The 10,847-nt window shown below is 36.6% G+C and overlaps 1 protein-coding gene across 1 annotated transcript in view; it reads left to right on the top strand.

The window, feature by feature from the left end:
* The window catches only part of LOC108243852 (receptor-type tyrosine-protein phosphatase N2), a gene marked incomplete at its 5' end in the record, with an annotated part of 169,792 nt that overhangs the window by 77,026 nt on the left and 81,919 nt on the right, over positions 1 to 10,847 (top strand). The window contains 1 exon segment of the mRNA XM_017429557.2: positions 2,952 to 3,016. Coding sequence (XP_017285046.2) covers positions 2,952 to 3,016 — 65 coding nt within the window.

Raw genomic sequence — 10,847 nt, 5'->3', positions numbered from 1 at the left:
TCATCAAAATTAAATGAAATAAACATTTGAAATATATGAGTTTGTATGTAATGTATGAATATAATATACAAGTTTCACTTTTTAAATGGAATTACTGAAATCAATCTACTTTTTCATGATATTCTAATTTTATGACCAGCACCTGTAGGTGCTTTCTGCATGGAGCCAGAGGAGCAGCTGCTCCCCCAGCTTCTGAAGAGGGGGTGAAAACTTTTAGTCCTCCATTTTATTTTTTACTTACAAACATGTTGTCACTACCAGCAATGGAACAAAATCAAGTAGTGTTTATTGATTCTAATTCCACTGCTAGGGACAAAAAGTGAAAATTTTGTAATTGTATTAACATTTAGCCATGATTTCTTTTAAAATAATAATCTTCCTTAATAGAGATTTGAATTCAGACAGAATGAGATACTATCTATTACATTATCTGTCATACCATGCTTCAAACTGTGCTCCTCCATTTTATGACCTAACCAGGAGCCTGCGGTTGATCGGCTGCTGCTCTGCTCTGCGTAAGCTATTCAAGAACTCAGTTTTGTGTTGCAACAACAGGTGTCCAATCAATGCACAGTGACACAAGCCATGTGAGAAGAATGCATCAACAGAATCCAAACTAACAGCAGCCAAGTCTCCATCAGACGTTTGTTACACTGAACAAGAAGTTTATTCAGGTGATCCGCGGTGAAGAGAGGAACAGTTGATCCTGACAGGCCAATTCAGCCTCTTCAGTCTCTGCTTCTCTTTGAAGGGAGTCTGCAGACGTCTCCGACTGGCAGCACTATTAAGAGCCATCAGACCACTTGGACATCGCAGACAAGGTGTTCAAACATCTCTGTCTGAGGCCTGGACATGAACCAGTCAGTCATTGTTTCTACGCTTCGCCAGTTCACTGTGGTTTTACTGCAGTATAAGAAATATACGGTTTATTTATTTTTCATCATCTTAAAGAATACTTAAACTACAATACAAGCAGTAACTAAAACATGTTTACTCTTAATGAGAAATAAAGTGCTGTTGGTGTTATTTAGACAGTTTTAAAGGATATAATTCAATGCTCATTTATAAAAGATGAGATGTTTTTTTTTGGAGCCAGTGCAGTTTAAGGTCAAGATCTATAGTCTCCCCACACATTGCATAAAGTGGCCAGTGAATTATCCTCTGACAGATTGAAAGACTAATTATTAAAGCTCTTTGGAGGACTATGACAGCATCAAGACTTGCTATTTGCATATCCTTCATCTGCCTGGTGTGTCAACAAAGGAGATTTGCTCTCTCCACCGCTGTATTCAGATGCAAAGCAAAGTGAATGTAATTATGTATGCTTTTTTTTCATAACATTTTGTTCTGGCTTTAATATGTTCCCTGCCATGAATTTCAATTGAAGCCCTCCATTTGTTTCTCTTTGCGCAGATGAAGAAAAAAAAAAGAAAGAAAGAGAGAGAGGAATGTGTGCAGGGTTTAATTCTGTTTGTGTGAAAATGTGTTTTAATATTTGCCCGGCGGCAGGTCAGGGTAAAAATTCATATTTCATAAAGTGAAGATAAGCAACAGTAATAGCTCACTTAGAGCTTGAATGGTAGGATGTTTTGTTGAGCCCCGTGGAGATGTTCTTGGCCTAATTCTGCAAATGTGTTTAGGGAAAGTTCACATGATAACCTCAGTGACATCACCACCTTTAATATCAGTCTCCTCAAACCCTGTAAAACATCATCTGAGCTCTGCAATTCTGCTGCAGTATATGGCAATTAGAAACATCAGAGAGAGGAGAAAAAACAGAAAAAGTCATTTATTGCCTTGCATTCTTAAAGGAATGCATATTGCCCGCTGCCCTTCATTTCAGTTTCAGACTAAGGTCATCTTTGTTGAGAAATGGTGGCGTTCTAGATGTTGTAGTCAAACCTGGAAAAGAATGATTTGTGAGATCATATGCTATATTGCTCAAGAGTATGTTTTGTAAATGACTCATCTACCACCACATTAAACTTTAGCTCAATATCTGTAAAGTTGACTGAATTATAGCCCTTTTTGAGTTGGCTCATGCTGTTTAGTTAGTTCATGAGATGTTTTACGGTTTAGTCCTGGCTGCTACCACACCAGGTTTAAACTCGATGTCTGTAAAATTGAGTTATGATTACAAGAGAAGGTCATGATTATTCAACTTTCCCTGGACAACATCCTGAAAAACTGCCTATCAGCTCTCAGAGGTACTAACTGACATTTTTAACACCTCTCTTGGAAAAGCAGTTACTCCATGTTTCAAAACTACCACCGTCGTTCCCGCCCTGAAGACCACCTCAGTGTCGTGCCTGAATGACCACCTGTAGCACTGACGCTGATAGTGATGAAGCACTCTGAGCAACTGGTCATGTGCATAATCCAAAAAGAAATCGACTCTAGTACTGATCCACATTATTACGCTTACAGGAAGAAACGAGTCGGCTGCAGAGATGCAGTCTCAGCAGTCATCTGTTTGGTCCTCACCCATCATTGTGTAACTGTGTAACTGACAACACACACAGTTAAAATACACAACATCATCTCTTCCCCCACTGTTCCCAACACTGGCTCACCACAGGGATGGGTCCTGAGCCCTCTGCTCTACACCTTGCTGACATATGACTCCACTGCCAAACGTCAGAGCAATCATATTGTCAAATTTTCAGACATCATGGCTGTGGTGGGTCGAATCTCTGACAATGACAGGCAGGAACAGCTGGAGAAAAGGTGTAGAAAGAGCAACCTCTGCCTGAACGTGGAAATTATCATTTGGAATGGCAATAAAGCTTCTTGATTTTTGAATCTTGAAAATGTTTTTGTCACTTAATCTTTTCAACCCCATTAAATTGGTTGATTTAGCATCAACTGCTGACAAGTTTTGCTGTAAAACCTACAGAAAATTCTGTTCTGATTGTGTGATATTTTTGTTTTCCTCTGTTTTTCCACTGTAGTGAAGCAGAAAGCAGCTATAGAGAAGGAAGCCAAAGTTACCATCCTGGAGGCCGGCATTGCAGACGTGAGTACACAACTTTTCATTTTAAAATAAAAGTTTGAAAAATAGTGGGTATCTCACACTCAGATTTTAAGTATTCATAAGAGGCTTAAATATATCTGCTGCTGATCAAGGTTGAGGTCAAGTATTCATGCTGGCTGGTTACTTTCTGCAACTCTGAACTTGGAAACGACTCATTTTTACTTATTTTGTAAACAAAACCCTAAACATAATTTATTGACACTTGGAGAGAACGTGCAGTTTTTCATAACATGTGGATTTATGTCTGCTTTTGACTGGATTTTATGTAGAAAATGCTGAAACGGTTTCTGAACAGGAGTTTATTTCCACTGGTTAGTTGACTCAAAATGCCTGTAAACTAGTCCCATCAAATAATGAAATGGAAATATGTGTTGTGACTGGCTGAAAAGTTCCAGTTTTGTCTCATCAGTCCCACAAACCTCTCCCAGAAATGTTGGGGTTTGTCAACATGCATATTGGTGAATTTTCTGTCAGTAGTGGAGCCCTCCCAGGTCTTCATTTATGGAGTTCAAATTTAAAGTGTGATGAAAGTGACGTAGCTTGAATAGTTTTGGTTCGTTGCCTTGACTCTTTTTCTGCTGTTTTACCATCTGTCTGATCAACCTGTGGTCAGAGGAACATGAATCTGCTTGGAGATGCTCTTGTAGCCTTTTCCTTCAACATGTATATCTGTGATCTTTTATCTGAGCTTCTCAGACATCTCTTTGCTTTCTCTGCTCCATGTTCAATGTGATGAACACAACCGTTCCCAGCAGTGGCCTATTTGTTCCCTTTAAACAGGCTGAATGTCTGAAAGCTTGAAGGTCCCTGTGATTCTAATTAAAGTCAAACACTTAGTTTGAAACATGGCTATAATGCAAAGAATAACTCTCTTTCAAAGTAACAACAAATCTGTTTGTACTATTATAGCATATCTTTCTAAAATTAACATCAAACCATTTCTTTTCACATTTTTGTTAAATACTAAAGGCATGCATATATATATTAGATAACACTTTTCATGAGAAATGAAGCATTTTAACGAGCTGTAACAAATTAATCCATGTCTGTATTTTAAGTACCAGTATTAGATATATTTTAATCAGAATTTAAAATATTCTTTACATATCAAAAATCTAATTTCTTTTCTTCTCAGCATTTCTGAGTAAAGTATTTATGATTATATCAAAGTAAACTAACATGTATCGTATATAAAAGTATAGAGAGCATCAATAAAATTGAACAGTTTCAAAGTTTAGTATGTCCTATGTCATCTCTCAGAATGGCAGTCCTCCCTCCTTCAGCAGTAAATGTACTGCTGAGCATCTGCACTCTCTTATTGATTCCAGAGTTATTTCGTAATAATGATGGCAAGCTGTTCGCTGAGCTTCTGTAAGTGGCAGGAGCAAGGTCTGAGAAAGAAACAGTTGGAGAAGAAGGGCCGTAAGAGAAAATGATAAAGAAAAGTTTGAGGTTGGAGGTGAGGGATGGAGTAGAGGGTCCTTCGAGGTGATCAATACCACGCTGCAAATGGGAGCGAATTATGACCAATCGAACTCGTGTTGGAGAAGGAGAGGGAGAAATGTATAGAAAATCCCTCCGTCTCAAGCTGCAAAACCAAAGGGTAACAAAACTAGCAACAGAATATCCATCATCCCCTTCATACTGTGTTTATTATAGTTTTATCACACACTGTAAAGTAGGAATATTAGCATACTTCATCACAATGACAGCTTGGAAATAAAACAGATGAGAAGTTAGTTTCTCAACAGAGCAGAGGAGGCAGTTTGTTCTCTCTCAGAGATGCAAACTCCACTTGAAAAGGCCTGTAGTTCCGAGCGTTGGGTTTGTTTGGCAAACTGATGATACCACTGTCATAGAGGCAATGTGAAAATGTATTATTGCACAATAAAGTTGATGAGATAAACCATGAAGCCAAATCAATAAAGGTCTAAATGGTTAAAAAAATAGGTCATAAAATGTGGAGGGGTTGTAAAAGTTAATACATCCCCAAATCCATCAGAAAGGAATGCATTGAATGCATTACATGCAGAAAGTTACCTGAAAAAACAAACAAAACAATCTGATTCTTTCACAACAGTATTTTAAAGAAACTGTTCTGTTTTATCTCTGGTTCTCATAACAGTTTACTGTAATATATTTGAATTTTTAGACGTAATATTATAAAATGGACACGTTTTCCAGCATTAGTCAAGCTGAGGGTACAATTTCACTAATAAGCTCTGGGTGCTAAATGTCTGTTCATTTTTAAAGACAAATCTGCACTCAGGTCATGTAATGATCCACTCATATTCACTGTCTGTGTGTGTTAATATTACAGGAATTTACAGCTTTTGGTACAAAACTTTCTGCATAAATTGTAGTCTGAGAATTGCTGACCAGTCAGTTTTAGTGAGTTGGTTGTTTAGTTGGATGTTGTTGCATTCAGGGAAATAGAAAATGTGGATGTTGAGAATATTTCTCTGGTCTACTACTGTTAGAGACTAGTTGGCGACTCAAAACTGTCAGAAAATGGTTCAATATTTGGTTGCAGTCTCAATAAATTTAATTCTGTTTGCAACCAGCCGTGCAGCCAATTTTTGAAAATCATGGCTTATTTTTGTCTACACGGGTAGGAAAACTGTAGTTTAGGTTGTTCTTTATTTTATTTGTTACATAATTTTTTGAACATGTTTAAAATTCAAGCGACAGGACTGTAGGCTTTTACGACTCACATTGAGATTGCAAACACTTCATATTGAAACCAGCCACAATTGAGAACATTTCGAGACATTTTGGAGATACTGGCTTTAAGACTAATCTTATTGTCATCTTCTGCCAATCTTTAAGCCATTTGTTTTCTTATGAAAATTAAATTCTAACAGGTTTCTCTAATGTAACATTCTGCTTCCAGAGGTGACCAAAGCCATCAGTGTAGCCATCATACAAGTGAATTCTTCCAAGTTTATAAAATCCCAGTTATAACAAGATCTGTTTCTATGCTCCAAGCTATTTAATGAATGGTGTGATGACTCCGGTTTTTATATTTATTAGCAGCAATGAGCAGTTTTTAGTTTAGTGCCCCCTAAAGCAGACCTAAAGCAAGCGTTTGTTTACATTTTCTATGAAAGAACATTTTCAGTTTTTGTCCCTCTTTCTTTGAGGTGGATAACGATGAAGGAGCAGGCAGATCATGTAGAATCAGAGTTTTAGCAATCAGCCCATTGTGTCATGTCTGCTTCAGTTTTATCGGAGTGACTCAGCAACTCTCCTGCTGTTCTCTCTGGTTCCTTCATGATTTGTGACAGCTCTTTGAAAGCTCTTGCAAATCATCTTTTGGAGAAAATGCAGCAGTATTTCCTTTTTTTTTCTCCTCCAGCTTCTTTTCTCTTTTGAATTTAGAACATCCTTGAAATATTTTTATGTTATATCTTTGAAGCGATTCACATTTTCTGACTCTACGTATATGGAGTTTACAAAAAGACTTGAATACTTTGATAGATGCAAAATGTGTGACTGCAGCGTATAGTGCTGGAGAACTGTTATTTTGTTGTGAAATGTCTATATTTAATAAAATATCTCCAGCATGATGAGCCTACAAACAAACTGATGAGACGTGTAACAAGAGCAGCTGATTTATACAGATTTGACCTTTTCCCCCCTCAGTTTTTTATTTGTTCCCTCAAACTACAAATTATTTCTTTGAAGGACTCCTTTGTGCTCTCGACACGTTTGAATTGTTAATTGTGACCCAAGTCTCGCTCTTCATCTGCCTCATTATGGGATTCAATGTTATGTCTTCAAAAAGTTTTTGTTTTTTTAATCAGATCCTCAACATTACATTTTTCAGGAAAAAATGTTATTCAGGTAAATACTGCTTTTCAAGGACTGTCGGTGAGATTTTTTTTCCAACTAGATAAAAGAGCAAATTATCAGAATTTTCTAATTTACCACATATTTATTCAAGGCCTTGTTGGATTTAGGCAACTCTTTTGGTAAATTTATCTGTTGTGTCCATCAATAAAAGAACATAATTTGAAGAAATTAAACAGCAGAAACACAAACTTCTTATCTAAAACTTAAGTAGTATGTCAAATAATTACTTACATTATTATTTCTACAATACGTTCTTGTAGAATACTTTTGTTTGTCTTTTTTGTTGTGGCACAAAACAGATTACTTCATTCTTTAATGAGGTAACACTCAAATTTGTGGCCCTGTTACCATATTTTCTCAACATATAACATTAACATAGAGACATGGTTTATTTTCAACACCATCATTGCTTTCTAATTTATTAGTTTTGGGTTTTGAACCTAAATAAAGACAAACATATTAAAATGTTAGGTTACTTTAGGAGCTTAAAACCTGGTTTAAGGAAAACTTGTCTTGAGATTTTAAGACTGGTCTAAATCTGCTTATCTTCATTTTAAAAAGTGTACTCCGGTAAATTAAATCATTAATGTTGGAGCTACTGCTAAGATGTGTACGATCAGACTGAAGTGGTTCCCAAATAGGTCACACGTGTCAAACTCAAGGCTCGCGGGCCAGATCCGGCCCTCTGTAACATTTCATCTGGCCCTCTAGTCTGGGACAGATCGAGTCTCTGATTCTTATTTTGCTTAAAAAACTGAGCCTAATTAGTGAAGTTTTCTCTTGACAGTGACTTTGAAGCCAACAATATATAGTTTTAATTTTTGTATGATCAGGTTTTTGTTGATGGCTTTTTATAAAAATCTGTTTTAATGTTAAAAACTTCATTTAAAAGCTGAGTGAGGCGTAAGAAATGACAGCTAATGATGAGCTTTTTGAAGTTTGATCTATTTGTCTGTGTTCATTAAAGTCTGTTTGCTCTAAATTCTGTATAATCTGTAACTGGGAAAAGGACATTGATATTTCTATATAAATAATTTGACATATTGTATCTAAAACCAATTAATTTATGTAATTTTTAATAAATATTGATCGTGATTGGCCCTTGGCTAGGCCCAAATTTTCAATTTTGGCCCCCTTGCGTCCCTGGGTTTGACACCCCTGAAATAGGTGGAGGAAGGTACAAAAAGACCTGTGGCAGGTGGCTTCTTTTACTTAAAAAGTTATTGGTACGTGGTAACCAAAGCTGCGAAGGCACGATTCTGAACTGACCTCCGGATGTCAAGGTACCTAAAATCTTTTTGTGACTTCCATCAGCTCATTTTAATTGTCAGATGAATAGAAAACATCACACTGTTGTCGACACGCTGAGACGCCTGCTAATTAATGGATTCTGCTCGTTACCAAGGAAAGAAAACATAAGGTTGCCATGGCAACGCCCGCACTGTAGCTGCAGTGAAGTGGCTGTGATCTCACTCCCCTCTGCCTCAAGGTGCTTTCAGTCTGTCTGAACAAGCAGCTTCATAAATAAACCGAGGCAGGGGATTGTTCTGCTTCTTCCTCTAATTAATATTCTAGTTTATTAAAAAGAAGTTGAGCCGGTTGCTTCAAATTTATTAAAGTAGTGAAAACTATTGGCGGATGATTTTAGTGATTTGAGCAGGAAAGGTGTGAACTCGTCAGGGAAAAATCAAATGTTTCATTTTATTCTTGGATTTATAGCACATTCTTTCAGTCACGGTCCTTGATTTTATTCGGTCAAGGACAGAAAGGGGAAAGACGTAAATCAGGAATATTAAGTGTCCCAGCTTCTATTTGAATGTGCCAAAAGTTTTTACTGAAAGTTATTGGTACAAGGATTCAGGCAATTTTTAACGTCATGTAGTTTTATAAATTTGACCTAAATAGAAAACAATGTTCTTTCAAGCAAGTATTATAACCTACGTATAAATATTCTATTGTTTTATCACTAAATAAACCTCCAAAATGGGTTTTTAAAAGATTTAAATTCCCATATTCGTTTCCTCATTCTAACTAGTTGATTTCTAATCTTAAAGACTTACAGTAAGTAAAAACTAAGAAATCAGTGAGTAAATCAAGCAAAAAGACCAAACAGTTTAACTGTAAAATAGGAAGCAACAATTAGAAGTTTAATTAAAGTCACACTGTCTATATTTTATGTTGATAAATTAATATTTACTGTAAAACATAAACATCTTAATGAGGATAATGTTTCCTCTACATTAAGTAGTTTAAAATGTGTGAAGGTGATAATCCAGCTGAAAGATTTGCACCTGTTTGGATGATAATCTGTTATTTCAGAAATTAAAAAATACACACTGAGCCTGAAAGTGTTACATAAGATGTAGACACTATAGTTTTTCTAAACTGTGACACATAAATCTCAATCTTTTAACACCTCAAACATTGTCTTGACACTCATCAATAAAACACTGGGTGAAATCATTTGAATTGAATATTGCAAAAACAGTTTTTTTTTCTGTTCATTTCAACTTCATTTCTATTTTCACCACTATTACTCCAATCATCAAAGCTGAAATAATGCAGAAAATTACAAACTGCTGCTCTTCGCCTGTCGATTTTAATATTTTCTAATGACAAACAGGAGGAATTTCTCTTACAGTTGGAAGACGTATTCTCCATATTCACTGCAGACGAATTTAAAATTCACAGGAGTGCATCTTGTTAAATAAAAATCTGTCACCATGGCAGAGTTTGTGTTGCAGTTGTTTTCGCTCTACCCACTGAGCCACAATGAAAAGCTTCCATAATGATTTTGCAGGAAGCACATTCCTGTTTGTGGCTTCTGTGGTTGAGAGAAAGCAGAGTGATAGCATCGCCTGTAATGACACAGGATTGTTGTTTGCAGCCTGCAGAGGTGCCTAAAATAAATAAATAAAAAAGCAGGATTTGAATGAACGTATTCATGAAGCAGAAAAACGCACATCCTGGATCAAGGTTGTCTGGTTGCCATGTTGCTCCGTCCTACCTGCAGTTTCTGTCACAAAGAGGGAAATAAATCATAGAAAAGCTAAACAATGACATGCATCCAGTACGCGTTTGTGTGAAAGTGCACCTGTTTGTGTGTCTGTCTGAGCGTACATCCGTCTGCATTTTTCGCCATAGATATTCAAATGGCTTTCTGCAAAAATTGGATGGAGAGGTTGTTGAAGTGTTGGCTCTTCTTTTTCTCTCCTCAACCAAAAGGTCTTTGATATGATAATGACGGTTCACCACGGGAGCACTAAAGGCCAGATGCATGCAGAGATTTACCCCAGGTGTCTGTCAGCATCTGTGGTCTACCTGGATACAGGAGACTCTGCTCACTATAAATGGACCCAGTATGGTTCCATCTGTACCACAAGGAATCCATTCACTTACTTCAATTAAATACATTTGGAACTCATCAAATTTTAAAATTGCAGCACGTCTTATTGGAGTTTGAAAATATTCTTTTCGTCTGCTTGCCCTTTGATTTAACTGGGTTAAATATGAATCAGCATACTTTCTCAGACTCACAGCAACTTTAGCATCTTTTCAGATAAATCTGAAGACATTGTTAGATATGTTTAAAAGTAAAGGTAAGTACTAAAGAGAAATATCGGCTGCGTCAAGCCCAGACTTTAAAAAATCCTGAGGTCAAACACTCATTCTCCCCCTGCACATCAGCTACAATGAAGACCGAAACTGAATTAAAATAGAAGCATTTATTTAAAACAAGTGACTTGAATGTGTATATGACATGTATCTGTGTGTGTTTGTAAATCCATGGGGATCAGCCTCATCTGAAGCAACAGAGGACTCAAGGCACAACCATGATGACTCACTGAAATGACATGAATTAGTTTATATGAATGTTGATTCAAAACACAAGATTTTAGCAGAGATTTCACCTTTTTATCAAATACCAGTGAGGTGTTGTAGTTTTGGAGCTGGACCA

Source organism: Kryptolebias marmoratus, linkage group LG20, assembly GCF_001649575.2.
Source record: "Kryptolebias marmoratus isolate JLee-2015 linkage group LG20, ASM164957v2, whole genome shotgun sequence".
NCBI classification, from domain to species: Eukaryota; Metazoa; Chordata; class Actinopteri; order Cyprinodontiformes; family Rivulidae; genus Kryptolebias; species Kryptolebias marmoratus.
This window is presented reverse-complemented; position numbering and strand designations above follow the sequence as displayed.